The 26,413-nt window shown below is 48.4% G+C and overlaps 1 protein-coding gene across 1 annotated transcript; it reads left to right on the forward strand.

Moving 5' to 3' along the window:
• Positions 4,312–21,930, forward strand: CLRN3 (clarin 3). Its single transcript, XM_005698600.3, has 3 exons — positions 4,312–4,693; positions 13,585–13,764; positions 20,484–21,930. The coding sequence occupies exons 1-3, from the start codon at positions 4,465–4,467 to the stop codon at positions 20,762–20,764; spliced, it is 690 nt and encodes a 229-aa protein (XP_005698657.1). The 5' UTR covers positions 4,312–4,464; the 3' UTR covers positions 20,765–21,930.

Consider the following 26,413-nt stretch of genomic DNA (forward strand, 5'->3'; position numbering starts at 1 on the left):
TATGCTAACATAGGGCTTCCCTGGTGGCTCAGCTGGTAAAGAATTCCTTTTGTATTTGAAACAGTAAGGAATCTGCCTGCAGTGCAGGAGACCCAGGTTCGATCCCTGGGTCTGGAAGATCCCCTGGAGGAGGGCATGGCTCCCCCCTCTAGTCTTGCCTGGAGAATCCATGGACATAGGAGCCTGGTGGGCTACAGTCCATGGGGTCACAACAAGTTGGACACAACTGACTGACTAACAGTACTGGTATGCTATGTGAGGATTTATAATAAGAGTTTATTAAAGTAAGAAATAAATGATGAGGTGGCAAAAGAAGAAAACCCAAATGAATGGAAAGCTTTAGAGCGAGGGAGACAAACTGAAACTCCAAACTGCATGATTTGGGATTAAATACATAAACTGGAATAAGACTTGACTGAAAGACGAGCTAGCCTCAGAGAAGAAAGGAACAGCAAGGCAGGGGAAGGAAGACAAAGAGACCAAAGCTATTAGGAGAGATGGTGGATGTGAAGGTCAAAGATAACCCAACACGTGAGTGACTGGTGTGCCTCAAGGTAGGATTTCAATGAATACAGAAATAGGATACAAAAAAAAAAAAAACAAAAACAAAAACAAAAACCAAAACCCACAAAACTGTATCTGCAATGAACCAAATGAGATATTGAAAAGACAATCCCAGAATAAGAAGCAAAAAGAGATACAGAGCAATCTATACAAAATACATTCAGGCCAAGCAACTGCATTTCATGAATAAAGACTTTTGCAACTATGCTATGAGAATAAGAAAGTCATAATCAGAGAGAAGAAACAAAGCTGCCCCCAGACTCTTGCGTGGCATCATTCAATGTTAAAAGATAACAGAATAATATGTACAAAATTTTGAGGGGAAGACAATGGGGCAACCATGCTGACATTCAAGAATAAACGCTGCCTGCCTCTTCTGACCCTGATGGAAGAATGGGGGGCAGATTGGCCCTCGGCAATAAAGCGGAAAATTACACATAAAAGGGTGGTTTCTAGACACTGGACATCTGGCCACATATGGGCTTTCATTCCTGAGAAAAGAAAAGAATGAGGTGTGACTGACCCCTGCATCAGGAAGTTTCCAAGGAGGAATCCGCAGGGCATGGTGCAGGAGAGTAAGCCGTGGAGAACCAATAGTCACCTCGAGGTGCAGAAATCAGAGACTGGGGAAGCAAAACTGGCTAAGACTGGTGTAAGACCCTGGAGAGAGAACGAATCAAAAGCAAGCTCTCAAGATCTGCAGAGGGCATCCCTCGAATCTTTGGTTGAGGGTTGGTCCATACGGGTGGGAGGAAGGTATCTGGAGTCACAGATAAGAGCCTCTGGAAAGCAGCATGACCAACAGTGCTTGGAGTTGACACAGAGCTGGGAAGATAGACTTTATAATGGAGAATCCAGAAAGAGACCCAAACAAATGTGGTCATCTGATTTCTAATAAGGATGCCAAGACAATCCACCAAGGAAAGGATACTGTTTTCAAGAAATCAATTGCATACCCACATGTATAAGAATGAATCTCAGCCCTTACTTCATACTATTTTGAAAAAAACTCAAAATAAGAAAATAATCTTAAGTATAAGAACTGAATTCATGAATATTCTAGAACAAAACAGGGGGAAAATACCTTTGCAATCTTGGGTTAGGCAAAGCCCGCATTGCAGGTGGATTCTTTACCAGCTGAGCCACAGGGACGCCCAGACATTTAAAGCACAATCCATAAAATTAAAACAGTCGGTGCTTACTGTGTGTGTTTGTCTGTGTGCTCAGTCACCCAGTTGTGTTCAGCTTTTTGCAACCCCGTGGTCTGTAGCCCAGCCGGCTCCTCTGTCCTACTGGTACTTAGACTTCATCCAGATTAGAAAATGTTTCTCTTTGAAAGATACTATAAAGAAAACAAAAATGCAAGCCAGAGATTGGGAGAAAATGTTTGCAAAACATAAACCTAGTAAAGGACGTATATGCAAAATATACATATAAAAAACTCTTAAAACTGAACAAAAAGGGGTCAAACCAATTTAAGAAAAGAGCAAAAGATTCAAACAGATACTTCTCCAAAGGAAGGATACAGGTAAAAAATAAGCTCATAAAAAGATGTCCAACACCATTAATATTTGTGAAACCATCAAAACCGTGGTGAGATACCACTAAGCACTCGTTACAATGGCATTTTTTAGAAACACTGGTGATAGCGAATGTTGGTGAGGACACGAAGCAGCTGGAAACACCAGGCACTGCTTGTGGGGATGCATATGGGAACAGACACCTAGGGAAACACTTCATCAGTTTCTTCAGCAGTCAAGTACGTTTACTGGATGTCTGGGTCAGGAAGATCCTCTGGAGAAGGAAATGGCAACCCACTCCAGTACTCTTGCCTGGACAATCCCATGGACAGAGGAGCCTGGTAGGCTGTAGTCCATGGGGTCACAAAGAGTCGGACACGACTGAGCAACTTCACTTTCGCTGTGTGTCCCAGCAATTTTTCTCCTGTACATTTAAGTGAAAGAAAGGAAAGCGTATATTCACAGAAAGACTAGTACTTTAATGTTCAGAACAACTTTATTCAAAATAGCCAATAACTTTCAGTTCAGTTCAGTTTAGTAGCTCAGTCATGTCCAACTCTTGGACCCCATGGACTGCGGCACACCAGGCCTCCCTGTCCGTCACCAACTCCCGGAGTTTACTCAAACTCATGTCCATTGAGTTGGTGATGCCATCCAACCATCTCATCCTCTGTCATCCCCTTTTCCTCTTTCCTTCAATCTTTCCCAGCAATAGGGTCTTTCCAAATGAGTCAGTTCTTTGCATCAGGTGGCCAAAGTATTGGAGTTTTCAGCCAATAACTTGAATCTACCCAAATATCCATCAATTGCTGAACAGATAAACAAATTTAGAGGTAATCAGGTGAATCTCAAACTGGGAAAGGAAGACTGCATACTGTAAGGAACCATTTCTATGAAATTCTAGAAAAGACAAAACTGTAGGGACAGAAAATCATAGAATTCCAACAGAATGCAATAGTCCCTATAAAAATTGCCACAATTTATGCAATCAATAGCCAGCATTTTCTAGTCCTGTAGGAAAGAGCACTCTCTTCCATTGCTGGCGGGCTTATCAGTGAGAGGCCAATTTGGCTTTGGTATTGAAATGTCTGTTTGAACCAACAATTCTTAATCTGTTCTCATGTAAGTTTATAGGAACAGAAAAACTAAGAATACACAAAATAGCCAGAAGAGAACATTGTTAAATGAGTGGTGGCCTGGTCATTCTAGTGGGAAAAACAGAGTATCAACTCATTCCACAAACAAGTTAGGTGCTATCCAAGAAAAGCGCAGGATGAAAATGTACATGTACAGTATGACTCTAACTTTAGAGCCAGAGAAAGTGGTAGTCACTCAGTTGTGGCCGACTCCTTGTGACCTCGTGGACTGCAGCCCGCCAGGCTCTTCTGTCCCTGGGTATTCTCCATGTAAGAATACTGCAGTGGATTGCCATTCCCTTCTCCAGGGGATCGTCCGACCCAGGGATTGAACCTGGGTCTCCTGCACTGCAGACAGATTCTTTAGTCCCTGAGCCACCAGGGAAGTCCAATATAGAGTATAATAAAAAGCAGTATATCTAATATGCTGCAAACATCTATTTATTAACTCAAGAAATGATCTTCTTGACAAATGGAGGACTTCCTCTAAGAGCCAGAAATGATCGTTTACCAACTATTTATCACCCAACAGAGAGAACAGAGTGGCAAAGACAAAGCAGGACTGTTCAGAATCAGTTCCATCAGAGAACTAACGAGAGAGATGAAACCTCTCAAGTTACAATTTAAATAACAGATGAGTGTGATCCAGTTTGAAAGAGGAAATTTGAAAGGGGCACTTCTTTATCAAAGTCTGAAAATAAGGTGTCGGCTTTCCTCTTTCCAGTCCCTAGGACTTGTAGCAAGAGCTTCATCTCTTTAGGATTTCCTTTGGAACCTTTGTTAGGGTCACATCATTAACCCTTGGCTGGTGGGACTCTGTGTTGTTGGCTGCTAGAATCAGTAACATTTGAGGGGTACAAGGCGTATTATTTAGGAATTCTAGTTCTGTCCTGATGTGGTAGGCTGATTTTGTTTTCAAGGCACTTAAAAAAAAAAGAGTTATAAGTTAGTTGTGTGATTGGCGATGTCTCAGGAAGACCGTGTTTACCCCTGTTCCTCCCGGTTGGCTATAACCATAGCAACCTGTCACTCCAGACCAAAGTTCAGCTACCATAAATCTTTATGACCCTAGTCACAGTCCAATGTTCAACAGTGTAACCCTTCCTCTTGAAGAATGAGGTTTCATATTTCACAAGACAGTGTGAGACTTCATTTCTAAACACTGGACTCCAAAAGAGAAGGCCCCAAAATAGCATAAAAAGATCTCTGCTTTTTTACCCGAGGACCCTTATCGTCCTGAGAAAATGCCCACGGCGAAGAAAACGCTGACATTCTTACTCAGCTTCGTCACCAGCCTGGGGGCTTTCGTTGTCCTTTGCGTTGTTCTGGCGACCCAGCAGTGGATCCGCAGCACGATCGCCATCAGTGACTCCTCTTCGAATGGTAGTGTGATCATCACCTATGGGCTCCTTCGTGGGAAGAGTATTCAAGAATTGAATCATGGACTTGCAGAACCAGACAAAAATTTTGAAGGTAATTATAGCTCATTTGAATGTACACAATGAGGCTGAATTAACTAGGTAAAATTGATGTCATCCTGCGTTCTGGTCAAATAGCCCTTCAGAAATAATTTCCGGGTAAATTTTAATTGGGCTGTAGATATGATCTTATATTTTTAATCTTGAAAATTCACCAAACTTTTTCAGCTTCCTCAGGTCTGGTTGGGTCTATTAGCAAAACAGTCGAAATCCTTCTGGTAGAGTTGCGTTTAAACAGTGTGTGTGTGTGTGTGTGTGTGTGTGTGAGTGTGTGCGTGTGTGTGCGCGTGTGTGTGTGTTAGTGGCTCAGTCATCTCCGACTCTTTGTGACCCCATGGATCTTAGCCCACCAGGCTCCTCTGTCTTTGGGATTTCCCAGACAAAAATACTGGAGTGGGTTGCTGTTCCCTTCTCCAGGAGAATCTTCCGGATCCAAGGATTGAACCTGAGTCTCCTTCATCTCAGGCAGATTCGTTACCATCTGAGCTACTAGGGAAGCCTTAAACAGCACCAGTTTATTGACAAGAAAAAATGAAGCGGAAAATATGGGCAATTTATTACCCCTGTATCTCAGGTTCATTACTTTCACTGATTTGAATTTGCATTCTTACTTCCAAACAATCTCATTGCTGTTGGAATTGATATTAGATTTCCATCACTTATATTAATTGAATATTTTACAGAAATTCCTATTTTTGTCTGATTTCGTACACACTACTGCTCTACTCTCAATGCGCAGAAAACAAAAATTCATTGAGAATAAGCACAATTTAGCTACTTACTTGGCATTCAAAGTTTAAATACATACCACTGCTTTATAAATTTAGAAACATAATTTATAAACTAGCACCTTAAATAGATTTGTTCTGAATGGTGTTTCATGCAGCTTACTATACAGGCTTTATCAGGTATTATGCAGTCATCACCTTTTTCTTTGTAAACATACGTCATTTTTTTTAAAAACTAGTGTTTCCTGAGGCCATAAGATGGTAGGTTTATAACACAGAAAAAGCTCTCAGCTATCTTACAGAAGTCTAATTCTGTTCAAGTGCTGACTCGCCTTTTTTTCGTGTTTATTTTTATTCCTTTGTTTATTTTCAGCACCAGATCTTAGCTGTGGGACTAAAGTTGTGGGACTCCCACTTGGTTGTGGGACCTTTTATTTACAGCATGCGGCTCTTCAGTTGCTGCATGTGGGATCCAGGTTCCTGACCAGGGACGGAACTTGGGCCCCCTGCACTGGGAGCTTGGAGTCTTAGCCCCTAGACCACCAGGGAAGCCCGAAACTTACATCATTTTCTATCTTACACAAATGCAATATTTAGTCCTCATGCCATGCACAATGCTGGGAGTTTGAGCCTTTGACCGTAACTCCAAGTTCTAGCTCTAATTTGTGACTTTATTAATGAAATGACTTCCTGAATTCCAGAGCAGCATAATTATATTTCCAAATTATGAATCTGCCTTTTAGGCCTTAGCAAAAGCAAAGTCTCTGCCAGTATTTTAGCAGCATTGCGCATCTTCTCTGGAACCGACCTCAGCTCCTCGGGAAAAGGAGGAGAATTCACTCCGTGGGAACCAGAGACGAAGGCTTTCAGAGATTCAGTCCCCCTTGCAGTTCTGTGAATACAATTTGCGAAACCAAAACTCCCTCCGGCTCCTGAATTTCCAGATACATGTTCAATTTTTAAAATACGAGTTAACAGGCTGGGAATTTTTACATTTTCATACAGTGTCTGTTTACAATCAATTGGTTCCCGTTTGAGGTAAAGGGCTTCAGTGAGCTCCCTGCCTCCCTGCCTCCTGGGGAGCTCAGGAGAGATCTGGGTGGGCCAGTCTGTCTCTAGAGCCCTGAGGGGGTGACGTGAGCACAGTGACTGTTGGAGGGTGGGGACAGCCGTGGGCAAGGATAACCCTGAAGGCGGCGGGGCCCGGTGGACACTGCAGGGCAGTGTGTGCCCGCAAAGGAGGCAGCGTATTTGCATTTGCTTTGCCTGCCTCTCTTTTTTTATTCTTGGTCCCCAGAGACCCACATTCCAGCTTCAGGTCCCTGCCTGCAGCCACACAGGTGTTTAGACGACACTCTACTTCCCCGACACTGAGGTGCTTCTCAATTTCAGGGGCTAACAATCTGCTAGGGACTGCTCAGAACCCAGGGGGCCTTCAGTGCTGGCATCTTTAGCAGTCGTTGAAGTGGGAGCACTTGCCAACTGTCCTTGCAGAGAGGGGAAAAGCCATGTAGCCACAAGGTAGATGGTGCCTTGGCAGGTGTAGGTATGTGGACGCGGTCCCCAGGGAGCAGGATTACAAGCTTGCAGTGAGATGGTTTCCTCAGGACCACACAGGCTCATTTCCAATCAGAAACTGGCCATTGGCAGCCCAGTAAAATCATCGATATGAATGCCACTTTTCTGCCCTGCAGTGACAGATTGCCTTTTCAAATAAGAAGTTAACCAGGTCAGTTTCTTAGCCAGGAAGAGGTCTGACTGAAACCTCCAAAGCGTGGTAAATATTGCTAAAACCCTGTTCTGTTCCAGCCTAGGATTTATCACATGGTGCCAATCTGGGGCTGTCGATTTCTGAAATGAAAGAGCAGCGTGAAGCCACGGTGGCTGAGCTCAACGTGCAAAAATAATTCAGCCAACAGTGTGTCACCCGGGGAAAATAATCAGTCCAACCTGGGGAGGAACCTATCCATGGCATAACTAGACTGTTTGGGCAGCTCAGGTTCACCGGGAGCTCCACCAGCCTCGTCCCGAGGATCCCAGCTTGTCCAGCACCCAGATGAAAAGGGCCATGTGTCCACGAGTGAGCACGTTGCCTGGCTACTCCAAAAGTTCTAGTTATTTAATTTCAGTTTAAAAAAATCCTCCCTGGGCAGCTGTTACATAAGTGAGGGGCTTGGATCCTGAGTGGAACTGCACAGAGCCCCTGCCTGGGAGGATTCACCGCTCAGTCTTTCTAGAGAAAGACACCCTTATCGGTTAAATCCAGGAGCCTGCCGTACTTGTAGGTTAAAGGTGTGTGCAGGTCACTATGAGAACACAGGGGAGTTTCACCCCAAGTGTGCCTCTTCTCCTCCTAGTCTCTTTCCATCCCTTTCTGTTCTCAGGGAAGTTACAGCTGTACTATTTGCTCACATTTAAAATGATGAAGGAAGTGAATCTGGTGCAAAAAAATCAAGTAACTGCAAGAACAAAGAAAGGAGGTTTATATCTCCAGAATGTACAGAAAGCCCCTTCTTACCATTCCTACCCGCCCAGTCCTACCCCACATACATCCCACACTTTCCCTCGGGTAGGAGTGACTTCTTATTTGCCACTAGAGACGTGGCCCCGCAGGGAGGTGGAGCATAAAGGGGCAGAAGAGGCTTTCCCTACTCTTCCCACAGAGATGTGTGTGCGTGCCTGCTCCGTCGCTCAGTTCTGTGTGACTCTTTGTGACCCCATGGACTGTAGCCCACCAGGCTCCTCTGTCCATGGACTTTCCCAGGCAAGATAACGCCACTTCAGCCCACTGGACTGGGTTGCCATTTCCTCCTCCAAGGGATCTTCCCGACCCAGGGATCAAACCTTCGTCTCTTGCCTTGGCAGGTGGATTCTAAACCACTGTGTCGAGCCACCTTGGAAGCCACCTGCTGCCTCTGCCCCGACTGAGATAACCCTGGTCAGTTTCCCAGGCCAGCAGCTGGGACATGCCGGGAGAGCTCCCAGGCCACACTCCGGTGTGTGTGGAGTCCTTCCAGGGGTACACTGGGGCCCAGAGATTCAGGAGTTCCCTTGGGTCAGGACCCCTGGTGCCCAGATGGTTGAGTGGGGCATGGAGGCTGCTCCTCCCCACATAAAAGCCAGCGGCTCTGCCTCAATTTCCTGGGACTTCCTGAAAAGCAGACTAGAAGGGACAGGTGGCCAGTGAGGCTTGAATATAAATCTTTAGGCCCAGGAAGCCCGGATGTTCAGATGACCCCTCATTTCCGCACTGCCCACCTCCCAGTGCATTCGGGCCTCTTTGCTGGAGCTGCCAGAATTGACAATTGGTTCCAACTGTGGGATGGCTTTCTCAATTCTGACGCTCGGGCCGTTCAAAACAAGAAAAAAAGAACTGAATGTATTTGCTAATTTCGTAGGCAGAGAGCAGCTGTCAGATGCTGTGGAGGTTGATTGTGATTTCATTCTTGCTCAACTTTCACTGAATTTATAGCTTTCACTGTCTGAGTTCTAAGCGGGGTTGGGGGGAAGGTTGGGTGGCTGGAAGGTACAGGAGATACAGCTGTCATACCTGTGGGGCAACTCAGAGGCTGAAATACAATTTTGAAATGTGGCAGTTAAACTTAACCTAAACTGTCACATGAATTCATAGAAAAGCATCAGTCAAATTGACTCCGCTTTGAGAACTGATGTCTGGGTGTCTGCTCAGTCGCTCGGTCATGTCTGACTCCTTGTGGCCCCATGGACTGTAGCCCACCAGGCTTCTCTGTCCGTGGGATTCTCCAGGCAAGAATGGTGGAGTGGGATTCCTACTCCAGGGGATCCTCCCAACCCAGGGATCGAACCCAGGACTCCTGCGTTTCCTGCATCGGCAAGTGGATTCTTTACCACTGAGCTTCACCAGGTTGCTCCTTTCTAATTTACTCTACAATGTGGAATAGTAACCATTCAAAAATGACCATCCATTTACAGATTTGGTAAGGTTTCCCTAGGGAACTTCGGGCACTTGGACACGTGACATTTGTCCCATGCTGAAATTTTTATTTTCTAGTGTGCTAGGTTGCTCAGTGGTATCCGACTCATTGCAACCCCTTGGACTGTTGCCCGCCAGGTGGCTCTGTCCATGGAATCTTCCAGGCAAGGATCCTGGAGTGGGTTGCCAGTTCCTCCTCCAGGGGACCTAGGGATTGGATCTGCGTCTTTTGTGTCTCCTGCGTTGACAGACGGGTTCTTTACCACCAGTGCCATCTGGGGAGCCCTATTTTCTAGTTAAGCATCCAAATTATGTCTCATTGGCTAAGGACAGAGTTCCCTTAGTCCCCAGGAAACTTCTGATCTGGAGCTGGAGCTTCCTCCTTGGTGCTCAGGCAGAGCCAGGGGGTCGTGGAACGTAGGAGAAGCGGTTCTTCCCCGGGGTGACTAAGTTTGGAAGGATCCACAGCATTTGACCTTGTGCCTTGAAACAGGTGTGTCCTGCTTCTTGTTTTTTACTCTGACGTCATCTTCCACAAGTCACTAAATAGTAGTGTGCTGCCTCACAGCCTGGCAAAGCTCCTCACTCGTCTCCGGGGTGAGAGACCAAGAAGCCAGAGCCTCGGGTTGAGGGTCGGACCTTGGAACAGTCTCAGTGCAGATGGTCCCTCCCCCGAGGAGGGCAGGGCTCCTCGCCTGGGCGACAGCAGATGACAGAGAGGACCATGTCCTCAGCTAAGCCAAGGCCTGTCAGACTTCTCACCGAGTGCATCACCAAGAGGACATATCCAAAGTGCGTAAACCAGCGAGCTGTGCAGAGCACTTAGCCCCTCCCATGGGTCACCAACAGAAATCCCCGCCCATGGGTCACCAACAGAAATGGCGACAGGGCCAGACAGTACCAGGGAGGAGCGGACCGGCCATGTGTGTGCTGGACTCTGCCCCTGGGGCCTGGCTTCCTGGGCAGTGAGCTCATGGCCTGCGTGTTGCTGAGCTGGTATTTCCCTCTCCTGTCCTCCCTGGTCCCCTGTGGGGTTGGCAGGGCTGCGGCTGCTTACCGGAGACCACACCTGTGTCTCCCTCCTGGCTGTTTCCTTTCCTGCCTCTGTCCTCTTCTGCAGGCTTTGGCTGCCACGCTTGCCTGCCTTCTGCTCAGCCCTGCATGCCTGGCATTGCGTCCCCGCTCCGTCCAGCCAGGGATGGTTCCAGCCCAGGCCGGGCCATGTGACCTGGCCTTCAGGATGAACTCTGTCACGCACGAGGGTCTTTACGACTGTATCCCCACTGCCGGGATGTCTGAAGGCTGACTTGCTGGCTCAAATCTCTCATATCTACCCTCTGTCCATTGATGACAAATTTAGCTCCTTCACAGAATACTGCTGGTTTAAAATAAAAATGTCTGAGCGACTAACACGTAGGTGTTAGAGATAGACAGAGATGGCACAGGGAGTGCCGCATCTTAACAGGAGTCCTGAGCCCATCTGGCCACCACGAATGGGGAGGATGGTCAGACTAGAGTGTGTGTGCAGTCAGGGCCAGGATGCCAGGAGCCGTGGAATCATGTCTTATGAATAACTCACTGGGTTTACATCCTCTTTTCAAATGTTGGGAGAAGCTCCAGGCAGGAGAGGATGGAGTGGATTCTGCATTGGTCCCAAAGGAGCATTAGGACCCAGGGTTAATATCATAGAAATGCAGGATGAAGAACCTTTGAACGGCTAAGGTACCACAGGGATGGAAAGGGCCACCTTGCAGACGGAGGGCTCCTTGTTCCCAGGACGTGGTCTGGCATGATACTCAGCAGCTCCCGCCTGCACGACATCCGGGGTCCCCTCTGGCTTCCAGGGCCCTGTTCCTTAAAACTCACCACCCACAGCAGAACAAGAAAGCTTCTGTGGCTATTTCGGTTTCTGTTCTTTTAAGCTGCTCTGGGTGAAGATGTGAGAAACTCCGGCTGTCTCCTAGGGGCCCTGAGAAACAGGAATGAAAAGAAGGAAGCTCTGACTCTTTCTCTCCCGCCCCCACCCTGGTTCCTCAGTTCAGTTCAGTTACTCAATTGTGTCTGACTCTTTGGGACCCCATGGGCTGCAGGCCTCCCTGTCCATCACCAGCTCCCAGAGTTTGCTCAAACTCATGTCCATTGAGTCGGTGATGCCATCCAACCATCTCATCCTTTGTCGTCCCCTTTTCCTCCCGCCTTCAATCTTTCCCAGCATCAGGGTCTTTTCCAATGAGTCAGTCCTTCACATCAGGTGGCCAAAGTATTGGAGTTTCAGCTTCAGCATCAGTCCTTCCAATGAATATTCAAGGTTGATCTCCTTTAGGATGGACTGATTGGATTTCCTTGCAGTCCAAGGGACTCTCAAGAGTCTTCTCCAACACCACTGTTGAAAAGCATCAATTCTTCAGCTCTCAGCTTTCTTTATAGTCCAACTCTCACATCCATACATGACCACTGGAAAAACCATAGCTTTGACTAGACAGACCTTTGTTGACAAAGTAATGTCTCTGCTTTTTAATGTGCTGTCTAAGTTGTCATAGCTTTTCTTCCAAGGAGCAAGCATCTTTTAATTTCATGGCTGCAGTCACCATCTGCAGTGATTTTGGAGCCCCAGAAAATAAAGTCTCTCACTGTTTCCATTGTTCCCCTATTTGTCATGAAGTAATGGGACCGGATGCCATGATCTTAGTTTTTTGAACATTGAGTTTTAAGCCAGCTTTTTCACTGTCCTCTTTCACTTTCATCAAGAGACTCTAGTTCTTCTTGACTTTCTGCCATAAGGGTGGTGTCATCTGCATATCTGAGGCTATTGATACTTCTCCTGGCAACCCTGACTCCAGCTTACGCTTCATCTTGCTTGACATTTCTCATGATATACTCAGCATGTAAGTTAAATAAGCAGGGTGACAGTATACAGCCTTGACGTACTCCTTTCCCAATTTGGAACCAGTCTGTTGTTCCATGTCTGGTTCTAACTGTTGTTTCTTACCTGCATTCAGATTTCTCAGGAGGCAGGTCAGGTGATCTGGTATTCCCTTTTCTTTCAGAATTTTCCATAGTTTGTTGTGATCCACACCGTCAAAGGCTTTAGCATAGTCAATGATGCAGAAGTAGATGTTTGTCTGGAACTCTCTTGTTTTTTCGATGATCCAACGGATGTTGGCAATTGATTTCCAGTTCCTCTGCCTTTTCTAAATCCAGCATGAACATCTGGAAGTTCTCGGTTCACTTACTATTGAAGGGTTCTGAGCATTACTTTGCTGGCCTGTGAGATGACGATAGTTCTTCTGTATTCTTGCCACCTCTTCTTAATATCTTCTGCTTCTGTTAGGTCCCTGCCATTTCTGTCCTTTATTGAGCCCATCTTTGCAAGAAATGTTCCCTTGGTATCTCTAATTTTCTTGACGAGATCTCTAGTCTCTCCCATTCTAGTGTTTTCCTCTATTTCTTTGCATTGATCTCTGAGGAAGGCTTTCCATCTGAACTCTGCATTCAGATGGATATATCTTTCCTTTTCTCCTTTGCCTTTTGCTTCTCTTTTTTTCTCAGCTATTTGTAAGGCCTCACAGACAACCGTTTTGCCTTTTCCATTTCTTTTTCTTGGGGCTGGTTGATCACTGAGGAGGGCTTTCTTGTCTCTCCTACCACGGTTCCCACACCTTGCCATTCCAGTGATGTTGTTAGTGTATTCCTGAGGACTCTGAAATCTTACTCCCAGGTTAGTTTTGCCTTCTTTCACTGCATGTCCTGGTAAACACTTTACTGAATGTAGCAGCAGTCTCCTAAGGGGCTCAATGCACAGACAGCTCTTGGAGATGTTCTATAAACACGTGGCTGGGCTCCCAGATGAGTGGGGCCAATGCACCTCTGGTGGCTGACCATCTTGTATTGCAAACAGCGGAGGGAGCAGGGAAAGCAGACACCAGGGGAGGCTGGCTGGTGGTCAGAGAAAGGAGGGTGACAAAAGCAGGGACTGATGGCAGAGGGCCCAGGGCGTCCGTGTTTCATTTCACACGTGTGGAGATCCATGTCTGGCGCTCCCCTGCACTCCGGAAATATGGAACTGTTATGGAAAGGCTGAGGGTGTCTAGCCCCAGTGCCTAAGCCGGTGGAACGGGAAGGGGCCCCGGGAGGGTGGACCAGCCCTTGGGTCCAAAGCTGGTCTTTGCGTCGGGGGCACCACGTACTTACCAGACCTTGTTTCAGTTTTAGGGACATTGACCAATTCTTCCCCGAAGACTCTGCACTCGGTGGTCATCGTGTTCCTGGCCCTTGGTTTGTTCAGTTCGCTGCTGAGTGCCGGGTTCACCTTCTACAACAGCGTCAGCAACCCCTACCAGACGTTCCTGGGGCCGATGGGCGTGTACACCTGGAGCGGGCTCAGCGGTCAGTATCGGCCAGCCCCGGCCTCTGTCCCCCTGGTTCCCTCTCACATGAGGACGCACACACTCACTGTCGGACCCTGGGCATTCAGAATGTGCTGAGTCGAGTGCGGGGGGCTGAGGCTTATTTTCACAAGCCTTCAGCTTTTAAAAAAATTTTTTTTCTTGTTTATTTTTTTTAATTTTAATTTTTATTTTTTTTTAAGCCTTCAGCTTTTATTCAGCATCTTCAGATGTGCTTCGGGTGCCCTGGGGAGGGGTGGACTGTGGGTAAGGAGGGCGTGTTAGGTGTTTAAAATGTATGATATACCCAGTCTTTGCCTTCGAGTATCCAGGGTAAGGCGTTAAACAGGGACACGCACGTCAGTAAAGCATTCCCTGGGCTCCTGCTGCATGCTTGACTGCAAAGTAGGTTCCATGTGAGGTGGAGAGGCACACACGTGCACACACACATGTGCACACACACACATGTGCACATTTACTTAGTCCCCTTCTTGCCCCCATAGAACAGCTGTCGACTTGGCCTAACATCTAAACACGAAGGTGGCACAGAGCCACTGAGAACACCCTTGTGGAGCGTCTGGGCCGACGCCCTCGTTGTGGGCGACCTGTGAATCCTGGGTGTCAGCTGGGTGGTGCTGCGAGGTTGTGTTGTCTGTGTTGGGGGAAAGCCGTTGGGGTGGGGAATGGGAAGTGGGTTTCAGTTGGGGTCACAGTGTTTTGAACTCTCTGAGGGTCTCACGGGTTCTGGGGCCACTGTGCTTGCCCAGGGGCTTGGTCCAGTGGGAGCCTTGTTGCCCCTGCCCAACAGTGGGGTTTCTCCTGCTCTGTCCCTCACTCTACCACGAGAACCTGATCTTGAGAGTGGATCAAAAGTGGCCCATCCTACTAATGGGATGCCAGCCTGGATGAGACACAAGCTGAAATCAAGATTGCCAAGAAAAATATCAATAACCTCAGATATGCAGATGACACCACCCTTATGGCAGAAAGCAAAGAGGAACTAAAGAGCCTCTTGATGAAAGTGAAAGAGGAGAGTGGTGAGAAAACTGGCTTAAACCTCAGTATTCACAAAACTAAGATCATGGCATCTGGTCCCATCACTTCATGGCAAATAGATGGGGAAACAGTGGAAACAGTGAGAGACTTCATTTTCTGAGGTTCCAAAATCACTGCATATGGTGACTGCAGCCATGAAATTAAAAGATGCTTATTCTTTGGAAGAAAAGTTATGTCCAACCTAGACAGCATATTAAAAAGCAGAGACGTTACTTTGCCAACAAAGGTCTGTCTAGTCAAAGCTATGGTTTTTCCAGTAGTCATGTACGGATGTGAGATTTGTACCATAAAGAAAGCTGAGTGCCGAAGAATTGATGCTTTTGAACTGTGGTGCTGGAGAAGACGCTTGAGAGTCCCTTGGACTGCAAGGAGATCCAACCAATCAGTCCTAAAGGAAATCAGTCCTGAATATTCATTGGAAGGACTGATGCTGAAGCTGAAACTCCAATACTTTGGCCACCTGATGTGAAGGACTGACTCATTGGAAAAGACCCTGATGCTGGGAAAGATTGAAGGCAGGAAGAGAAGGGGACGACAGAGGATGAGATGGTTGGATGGTATCACTGACTCAATGGACATGAGTTTGATTAAGCTCCAGGAGTTGGTGGTGGACAGGGAGGCCTGGCATGCAGCAGTCCATGGGGTTGCAAAGAGCTAGACACGCCTGAGTGACTGAACTGAACTGAACTAATGGGCTGGCCCTGGCAGTGGTCGTGTGTGTGTTGCACGTGGTATATTTAAACACAGACCAGGAACTTTCAGGGAGAAGATAGGTGCTCTGGATCTAGGGGCATCAAGAAGTCTCGGATGGCGGGCTCTGGGCAGCTTCCTGTCCTGTGAGGCCATCGTCACACTGGCCAGTGCAGGTGGCTGGAGGCGCCGCTGTGCTGTGGATCCCAGCAGGGCTGTGCTGAGACCACGGACAGCTGGCTTTCTGTGGAGGGAAGCCCTGAGCGCAGCCCTGTGTGGTGTGAGTGCACACGTGCTTCCACTGTGGCCTCTTTCAAGCTCATATTTAAGAAGCCAGCCCCATTCTGGCATGGATACCAGGGAGAGCCTCTCAACACTCTGACCAAACAAGCTGGGATTCCTAAACATCATGCAGGACAACAGGTGGAAATCCGGTCTGCCCCGGGCAAGCCTGCACACCCACCTCTCAGCTCTGAGCATCTGGGATCAGGCTGGTGTAGCCACATCCGCACATGACCAGCCCTTTCCTTTCTTTCTGTGCATTTATGATCAAAACAAACTTAAAGGGCATCAGCTGCCGGCCAGGAATGAGCGTTTGGGCTTCCCATCTCACGGTGGATCTGGAGGGGTTGGTTCAAAACTCAGAGGCCCTCATCCAGACACCAGGGTTCTGTGCCCCAAGCTGCTTCTATGACTGTAGTTCACGTCAACCAAACCAAAGGCAACACTCATTGGCACTCATTGCCAGGGTGAAAAAAATAGATTCTTTTAATTTTTGCTCATGTGATGAAGAAGCTAAGGGAAGCAGTGGCTTCAGGTACAGCTGGATCCAGGATCTCAGCCTGAGCCTTCAGACCTCTCCTCCCTCCTGTGTTCCCTCCGTCAGTAAGTAGCTAGGCTGGTCCTCCTAAAGGCGAGACATCTGCCAGTTCTTTCTGGCCCATCACAGATGCAGCAACCGCAGGAGAAAAGATGATTTTTCTTTTCCCCCAAAACCTGACTCTTGCCAGAGTTGGCCTCCTCCATTTCTGGAGCTATCTCCATAGCTGGCAGGGTTGAATTCACTGACTGACCCACTTTGGCTGAGGACACTGACCACCTGGAGCTGGGGCTGAGGGGGAGGGATCTGAGAGCAATGTTGATCACTAGGACCAGAGGGATGGGTTGGGTGGGGCCAGGCGGACAAAATCCACCCTCGTTGCTCTGTCTACACCTGCAGGGTCCAGAACCCATGCCCTCGTCTCTGCAGGAGGAAGCCCCTAGCTTCAGTGTCTTCCTCCACTGTTGAGTATGAGCTGGCTTTGCTCAGGGCAGAGGCCTGATGCATGTTTGTGGAGGAAGACATGGGAAGCAAGGCCAGCAGCCTCCCCACCCCCAGTCCACACCTGGTTCTAACAACAAAGAATTGTTTGATGGGCAGCAAGCTCCCGCCGCATTCCTCCTCAGGCTCGGGGCAAGTTCTGACACACAGAGCGGCTGTGAGGTGGGCAGAAGCACAATCAGAGACTTTGATGTGTGAGGCGGAGGTGAGCAGCCTCCAACTCTCAAAGGGCAGACTTGGGCCCCGTTTGGTTGAAGAATTGCTGAAAACTCGGGGCCCCCCGAGGCTCAGTCTGCAGCGGGCTTTGTGCACAAATACACCATCTCCGGGTCCCTGCCTTGGGTCACTCTGGCACCGGGGGCGGGGTCAGGCTGCCCTGAGGTGCCCTGTGGCTAAGGGAAGGGCCGCACATGCCTCTCCAGGCTGGGCTTGGACTCAGGCTCCTTGGCTACAGGAAGAAGGGGAGCAGTTTGCTGGCTTGTCTCTGAAGCAACAGGATGAGATGCTGCTTTGAGGACAAAAGCATGACTTGCAGCCTCCCTCCCGGGCCCCTGTGCCCTCTGAGCCCAGCCTGGCATGGTGACCCTGGCCACAGGGGACAGAACTGTAGTCTGAGAGGAGCTGGAGATGACAGCAGAGCCAGGGAGAGCACTGCAGATGGTCTGCCCCAACACACTCGGTCCTCAGCCCGGGAACCGAGAGCAGGGAGGAATTTGCGTGCCAAACTGTTTCCTCTGCTTCTTCCTCACACCTTCATCTCATGTCTGTCGGCTGCTCTGCAGGCTGGAGCCCTTGGTCTGGAGGAAGTTCGTAGCAGTACTGTTGAACTTTATGCAAAACTGTTTAGGTCCTTGTTCAGTTGTTCAAGCTCTAAAACAAATCGTTGCATATCTCTGTTGAAATTCAATGCCAATGGGCATGGAATATGATTTCACTTGAATGAGGAACTCTATTGGAAAACCACCTAACGCTTCAGTGTCAGAGCCAGGAATTTTAAGGGCTTCCCTGGTGGCTCAGATGGTACGTCTGCCTGCAATGCGGGAGACCTGTGTTCGATTCCTGGGTTGGGAAGATCCCCTGGAGAAGGAATTGGCAACCCACTCCAGTACTCTTGCCTGGAAAATTCCATGGGCAGAGGAGCCTGGTAGGCTACAGTCCATGGGCTGCAAAAAGTCAGACACGACTGAGCGACTTCACTTTCACTTTCAAGGTGACTGCCCTAATAAGGGATCATTATCTGTAATCGGCACATCCCACGCCCACGGGGACAGGCCAGGGGGGTGGAAGGCCAGCGCCCTGAGCCCTTGGGGGCTCCTCCGTCTGCCACAGGGCTCCCTCCAGGCCCCGTAAACCTTCTGTCCCAGGAACCACAGAAGCAGGCAGTGAGCGGTGTCCCCTTCCGCTGGGGGCTCAGCTCAGCATCTGTGTCCATTGGCAGGTGCCCTCGTGGTTTAAGTCAAAGTCGTGAGCATCCACTTCAGAGAACAGTGTGTAGCCCATTTCTGGGTTTTGCTCCTTTCTGACTAAAGCTTTTAGAAGAAACTTCCCAAGAGCAGAATGAGGGATAATTACGGGGTGTGAGACACACAGCGCAGAGGGGAGGGGCTTCGTGCACTCCCACTCCTGTTATTATTAAGAAATAAATGCATTATGTTGAAGATGAAAGACTGTCCTCAAGGGGAATAAAAACGCCTCACCCAGAAGCCCTCTAATTAGGGCCTCTGGAGGGCTGGTCCTGGGTGTGGGTTATGGGCAGGGCATGTTGGGTGCTGAATGTCCTCCTAGTTTTGGGTAAACGTCAGCAGAGGAAGAGTCAGAGAGTGTGTGTCGGTCTGGACCTCCGTCCTGGGGACTCCTGGATGGCCGCCCAGCACAGTCAGCCTGACTCCACTGGACGGCTCATCACAAATCCAGCACAGCCGCCTTCTGACCCTCCTTCCTCTGCCTTTTTGAACAATCTATTGAGATATGACTCCCATACCATACAGTCTACCCATTTAAGGGTGCCATTCAGTGATTTCCAGTGTATTCGCAGAATACACGGTTGATTTTAGGATATTCTCCTGACCGCGAAAGGAAACTCCTCCCCCGGCAACCCCCATAGCCCCACACAGCCTCGAAACTCCTCGGGGTTTGTAGCTCCCCACCTTTGGAAGATGAAGATCGAGGTTCAGAGCAGCTGAGCGCATCTCCCAAGACTTGCGGCTGGAGGCCTTGACCCTGCTCTCTCTGACTCCAGAACCATGGTTGAAGCCAAGGGGGCTTTCCAAAGCCAAGACTAAGAAAGGTTCTCTAGTGCAGGACATTGTGAATAATAAAGGATGAGTTTACTAAAGAGGGATTCCCTCATAGCTCAGTTGGTAAAGAATCTGCCTGCAGTGTGGGAGACCCCGGTTCGATTCCTGGGTTGGGAAGATCTGCTGGAGAAGGGATAGGCTACCCACTCCAGTATTCTTGGGCTTCCCTTGTGGCCCGGCTGGTAAAGAATCCACCTGCAATGTGGGAGACCTGGGTTCAATCCCTGGGTTGGGAAGATCCTCTGGAGAAGGGAAAGGCTACCCACTCCAGGATTCTGGCCTGGAGAATTCCATGGACTGTATAGTCCATGGGGTCGTAAAGAGTTAGACACAACTGAATGACTTTCACTCACTTTCTAAAGAGAGCCTTCCTGGTTAAACGCTGCCCCCTGTTATGGGTTGAATGAGACCCCAGTTGCCAGGCTGGTGGGTCCCCAGAGCTTCCCAGGTGGGCTCAGCCTCTGTATCTTGTGCTCAGGACCCTCCAGACCCCTCCCCATCAGCTGGACTTGTGTCTCCCAGACCAGGATGCTCACCGTGCATCACAATGGATAGATGTTTGGGCTGGCTGTTTTTCTCGTCTTGCCTCGGCCTCCCCACCACACTGGTCCTCTCTAGACAGTTGTCCTGTCGACCCCCGTGATCAATCACTTGTCCCATCGCTTATGCAGCGCGCAGGCTCAGTTCATCGCTCTGGGAAGCGGGCAGGGTTCAACTCGTTCCGAAAGGGCTTGAGCTGAATGTTTGCTCCTGGTCACAGCTGCCCTGTGTTATTGCTAGCTTTTGGGGTCTAGAGTCTAGCGTGCGTCTTTTATTTCTTTTACCTTCTCCCTAATGTGGAGAAGAGAGTAAATCCCAGTGTAGACGTTCAGTGAAAGCCCACAGTGCGCATGTTTGATAAAGGGAAAAAAAGTGACCTTAAAAATGTACATTAACGCCTATATGTGGAATCCAGGAAAACAGATGAAAGTATTTCCAAGGCAGAAATAGAGACGCAGACATAGGCAGCAGACTTGGGGACGCAGTGGGGGAAGGGAGGGTCGGAGGAATGGGGAGACTAGGACGGACACATACACGCCACCGTGTGCAAAACAGACAGCTTGGGGGGAGCCTGCTCTATAGCACAGGAAGTCGGTTCAAGGCCCTGTGGTGACCTAGAGGGTGGAGTTGGGGTAGGGGGGCGGGAGGTCCAAGAGGGAGGGGGCATATGTACGCATGGGGCCGACTCACTTCATTGTACAGCAGAAACTAATGCAACATTGTAAAGCAACTACCCTCCAATAAAAAAATCTTAAAAATAAAAATATTCATTGAAATATACCACCATGTTATTTACAAACTCTTTCTTCCCTTCAGCATCCTTCACATTCATAACCATGGTGCTCTTTGTGGGGAACACGCAGTCCAATCGTCTCTCAGAAGAGCTGGCCCAGAGGCTGTATCCGCTCTATCCAGCTGCCACTCAACAAGGGACGTCCCACACTTATGGATACTCGTTTTGGCTCACCCTGCTGGTCATCCTCCTAAATGTGGTCACTGCGGTCATCATCATCTTCTACCAGAAGGCCAGATACCAGCGGAAGCAGGAGCAGAGAAAGCCCATGGAGTCTGCCCCAAGGGATGGAATTCTATTCTGAAGTCTGTGCCCTCGTTTGGTGGCTAGGTCTCCTGTTGAACGCCAGCTCTCAGAGCAGTAACTGGCTGGTGTGGCTGAGTCATCAGCAGGGAAAAGTGTGGCCCTGTCTGACCGTCACTCGGGGACAGTTTTCACATCTCACGACACTATGTTCTTCATAAATGATGCATCCTTGACAAAGGACGCTTCCCGTGAGGGTGGGGAAGGTGAAGAAGAAAGCTCGGCGGTCCGCGTCGTGTTCAAAGCAGGGCCATGATTGTGAGCCTGTCGACCTTCTGACCTGGCCTCACTCTCTTAAGTAATAAAGGCTTGTGTTACACGCCTCGCCTCAAAGCACTTTGCTACCTGTGACCTCATTCCCCACAGGAGGGACCACGCATTTTGCTTCCACCCTGTGAATGGAGACTTGCAGACAAGGAGGGATCCAGAAATTGTTTTTCCTAGGCCGGGTGTTAGAAGGGAAGGAGAGACTTAGGGGTGTGCGACCTGGACTTCTGGACCCTCCGCCTCTGATCTAACTTAAACCCAGTGCTGGGTAGAGAGGCTGACATTCAGTTTTGAGTTTCCAAGGTGGACTTTTGGCAGGGAAAAGACGAGGAAGGAAGAAGATCAAGGAAAGATGGAAATTATAGCTCCATAGCCTCATGCTAAGAAGGTTAAATATATTTTTGTTTAAAAGACTGTGGTTAGTTCAGTCAAAATAGAAATGTCATATTTTGGCGAGTTCTGAAACCCCCTTCAGCCGACGCTCTGCTCGGCTGCTGCAGTGTCCCCGACACAGGTGAGGGAGCATCACCCATCGCAGACTCCTGGTGGCTGGAGGCTCAGCAAGCAGTGGGGTCTGGTTCTGTGACTTTCAGGTATATCCTGAGTCAGGGCCAGGGCAGGGGCACAGCGCAGTGATGGATTGCACAGGTGGATGGAACTAGTTCATGGCTCACGAGAGGACAGTGGGTGACCTGGAATATTTTTTTAAAAACACCAGATGGATTTGGCCTACTTTACCTGTAGGATATTCTCTCAGAAAATCACTTTGGGAATCTTTTAGACTTGCATATCCTACACTTTAGCCGGGTCAATGATGTCAGGATTCTGAAATAATCACCTTTCACATTGTGATAGAACTAGAGCCTAAGGGAACAGAATTCCCGTAGTGTAATTTACAAAGCAGCAGTTCTCTGGACAGAAGGTAAAATCCTTTAGGAAACTAACAGAGATGAACAATCTGCCCTGGAAATAACATCGTTTTCCTTCGAGAAGCACTGCATACCTGCAATGTGGTTAACACCTTGCTAAGCCAGGTACCCGCCCCCAGGGAGATCATTGTTGAACAGTCAAGACAGATATTTAAAAAGCAGTCAAAATTCCCTGTGAAATGTGTACTTAGCCACAAAATTATGTTCACTCTTTGAAAAGTCAGTTCTCCATAACCTCCCACCCCCAAGTTCTACAAAGTCAAAATTATAATTCTAATAACTTATTCTAATAATTCTAATAAGTTAACCTATTGTGAAACTGAATGTATTAAAAATATCAACCTCAGTGAAAATGTTCTAAGTTCTTTGAAGCTAAAACATCTATGTTCTTTGGTGGCGTGAACTTTATTTCAGATTTTAATAATGGGGACAAGTAACAAGGAAGCTAAGGGTAATAATTGCTTCTCATTTCATGTATAACATTTGTGCAAAGGACACAGCAAGAGGTGAAGCCTGCATTTACTCATCTCAGCGTTTGAACAGAGTTTGGTGTCTTTAGAGGACAAGCTATCTCACTCCTCAGATCATACATGGATTTGCGGAAATATTTAAGACATAGGAAAATCAGGTGAGTGGAACCACAGCTCATGGTTAGGGAATGAAGAGACAGGCTCCCCTATCACCGCTGAAGGTAGAAGGTAAAGAAGCCAATGGGTATTCAGTGAAAACCTTGGGCTTGCCCTGTGGCTCAGCTGGTAAAGAATCCGCCTGCAATGCAGGAGACCTGGGTTCGATCCCTGGGTTGGGAAGATCCCCTGGAGAAGGGAAAGGCTTCCCACTCCAGTATTCTGGCCTGGAGGATTCCATGGGCTATACAGTCCATGGGGTCGCAGAGAGTCAAACATGACTGAGCGACTTTCACTTCACTCACTTCTTAAGGAACAACCAGGCCAGCTGCCTCTTCACAGTCTCAGCCGCTCTTGTAAGGCCCAGTCCTGGCCTCTTGCCCCGGCCTCCTGTCCGTGGAACAGTGAGGGGCTTTATTTTCAGGGAGAAGGTGCCACTGAGTAATGCTCTGCTGCTCTCCTGTTGATAAGTTGCTCACTCGTGTCTGACTCTTTTGTGACCCCGTGGACTGCACCCCGCCAGGCTCCGCTGCTCAGGGAACTCCCCACTCCATAAGGGGTGGGCTGCCATTTCCTTCTCCATCTTCCCGACCTGGGGATCACACCGTCTCCTGCACTGCAGGTGGATTCTTTACCCCTGAGCCACCTGGAAAGCCTTGCTGTTCTAAACCTGCTTAACAAACACGCATTCTCTTACTTTTGTGTTAACGGAACCAGCTGAAACATTATTCGGCAGGGGTCCAAACGGTTCTATGAAACTTGAATGTTTCAGGGATTGTCGTAGGACCTCCAATCAACACACGCGGTCCTGTTATGATGAGCTAGGTTACTATATAGAATACGGTGCTCTTCCATTTTATAAGAACATAGAGGCTATGATAACAATACTAGAGAAAGTTGCTAATGAATGTCAAAGGGATGGGATTTCTCTAATGAGCTGATGCTTACAAAGCATGCTGGGAGAAGACCAGGTAATCCAGGTTAGCTTGACCATCAGCATCACAATTTCTTTTGATCATCTCACCAAAGCCTGTGGATTGGAGTTGTCTCCTTGGATCTGACACTTCTCTGGGTCTAAATAACCATCGTGCAGCCAGCCCCAGGTGCTGTATTGGTGCCCCTGTGTGTGGTTCATAGCCACACAGGTAGACGTCGGCAGCCTCTTGCTTTCTGGTTGGCCTCTTGGAAGCCCTGGAAACTGGCTATTCTGCAAAGTGTAGGCAGACACCTACCAATTTCCAGAAGAGGCTCTCCTTCCTGCCCTTATCCACCCTGAGACCATCTTCTTCGTCCCAGAAAGCAGCCACTGAGTGCAGATCTGAAGCCAGGTTCTTAGTGATCTAATCGGATGGCTTTCTACAGCCTGGACCCTCATGCAGGCCTGGCGTGCGTGGGAGAGGATGTGTGGGGGAGGATGTCTAGAGTCAGTTCGGAATCGGAAACTCTAGCTTGGAGAGGAGCCAGGCTCCTTGGTCCCTGAGCCCCTCCAGGCTTTCCCAACCACAGCACCCAGGTCCCCCACTCCAGAGGGCACAGTATGCATAGGTCCCCCGGCCAAGGGTGCCACCTGGAAAGCCTTGCTGTTCTAAACCTGTTTAACAAATGTGCGTTCTCTTACTTTCATGTTAACGGAACCAGCTGAAACATTATTTGGCAGGGGTCCAAATGGTTCTATGAAACTTGAATGTTTCAGGGATCGTCGTAGTACCTCCAATCAACACACGTAGTCTTGTTATAATGAGCTAGGTTACCATATAGAATACTGTGCTCTTCCACTTTATAAGAACATAGAGGCTATGATAGCAATACTAGAGAAAGTTGCTAATGAATGTGCTGATGCCTCCCTAGCAGCTGGGGCTGCGGTCTGCGGTCTGCGGTCTGGTCCTCAACCTCTGTCCTCACCCCAAACCCCTCCTCCCCCAGGACACAGGGACACAATTGGAGACTCCATTTGTAGACTCCTCTGACATCTCATCTTTCCTCTTCTCCTTTGCCTTTTGTGTCTCTTCTTTTCACAGCAATTTGTAAGGCCTCCTCAGACAGCCATTTTGCCTTTCCGTGTTTCTTTTTCTTGGAGATGGTCTTGATCCCTGTCTCCTGTACAATGTCACGAACCTCTGTCCATAGTTCATCAGGCACTCTGTCTATCAGATCTAGTCCCTTAAACCTGTTTCTTACTTCCACTGTATAATCATAAGGGATTTGATTTAGGTCATGCCTGAATGTTCTAGTGGTTTTCCCTACTTTCTTCAATTTAAGTCTGAATTTGGCTATAAGGAGTTCATGATCTGAGCCACAGTCAGCTCCCGGTCTTGTTTTTGCTGACTGTATAGAGCTTCTCCATCTTTGGCTGCAAAGAATATAATCAATCTGATTTTGGTATTGACCATCTTGTGATATCCATGTGTAGAATCTTCTCCTGTGTTGTTGGAAGAGGATGTTTGCTATGACCAGTGCGTTCTCTTGGCAAAACTGTTAGACAGGAGGGCCTTGTGTGCTGTAGTCCATGGGGTCACAAAGGGTTGAACACGACTGAACTGAACTGATATCTCATAGCTAGCCACGAGAAGCCAGCAAAGCCATCCACTTCTCTGAGCTTTTGTTTTCTCAGGATGAAAAAACAATAAGTAATTAATAATAGAAATGGCAACCAGTGTGGGATTGAGCAGAGGAAGTCTACAGTCAGGGTGCCTGGACTGGAGAAGTTAATCTCAGCAGGCCTCATTCTAATTATCTGTGAAATGGGATCACAGTAGTAGCAGCTTTGCTCTCAGAGACGTGAGAATGAACTGCGATGAGGGATGTAAAGAGGTCTGATAACTGACAGCCTGGCCCCTCCCCACGGAACCGGGAGCAGGCAGAGTGGTGGCGATTGCAAAAGCTAGAGCCTGTTCCTCTTTAGCAACTATGTTAATAATTCTTTCATTCTGTCAACAAGCCACAAACAACTTAAACCCAGGGAGGTTAGTAAACTTGCCCAGGCATCCGAAGCTGGCAAGTGGCAGAGACAAGAAGCACAGGTCTCCAGGGCCTTGTTCTTTTTTTTTTTTTCTTAACCAGTATTTGCTTCTGTTCCACAAACATGTGTCTGCATCTGAGTGAGGGTAGAAGCTGAGGGTGGAGGCTGGAGGTGGAGGCTGAGGGTGGAGGCTAGGGGTGGAGATCAGGGACTAAGGAAGGGGTCCCTGCCCCTGAGCCCTGCCCAGCAGGACACATGGCCTTCGTGGCGTTGCCCATGGGGCTCAGCCCCTCATTTCCACATCTGTGTGCCTCACAGGGGACCCGGATCTGGTTCATTCAGAACAAAAAGGTGAAACAGATTCAACTTGCTTCAAGTACATCCTCTGCCTGACCGGAGAGGGTGGGGTCCCCCCAGCATGACCCTCCCAGGCACACCCAGACCAAGCGGCAGCCAGCGACCTCAGGACTTTGTGCTTTCTTAAAATAGAAAGTAAGCCCCGGTTAGTCATGCTGACCTGGGTCACTGGATTATTAAAGCTGAACCCAAGGAGGAACTGAGACCTGGGAAGTCTGTGGAGCATTCCATGCCGTGAAGGCAATTTTGCACGCAAGGAATGTCAGCCCAGCCCAGGCTGCTCCCTGCCCGTCCTGCACCGCGGCCTCACGCCACCCACGGACTGATCATCCTTAGAGCATCACTGAGAATTCCAGACCACGTCCTAGCTACCAAAAAGATAAATGAATTTTGTCCTTGTGACAGGCTTCAGAACATGGAAGTTTCATTTTCAAAGTGCTTAAATGTTTAGCAGAGACATTACTTTGCTCACAAAGGTCTGTATAGTCAAAGCTATGGCTTTTCCAGTAGTC

The sequence above is a fragment of the Capra hircus genome, chromosome 26 (genome assembly GCF_001704415.2).
Source record: "Capra hircus breed San Clemente chromosome 26, ASM170441v1, whole genome shotgun sequence".
Classification (NCBI taxonomy): domain Eukaryota; kingdom Metazoa; phylum Chordata; class Mammalia; order Artiodactyla; family Bovidae; genus Capra; species Capra hircus.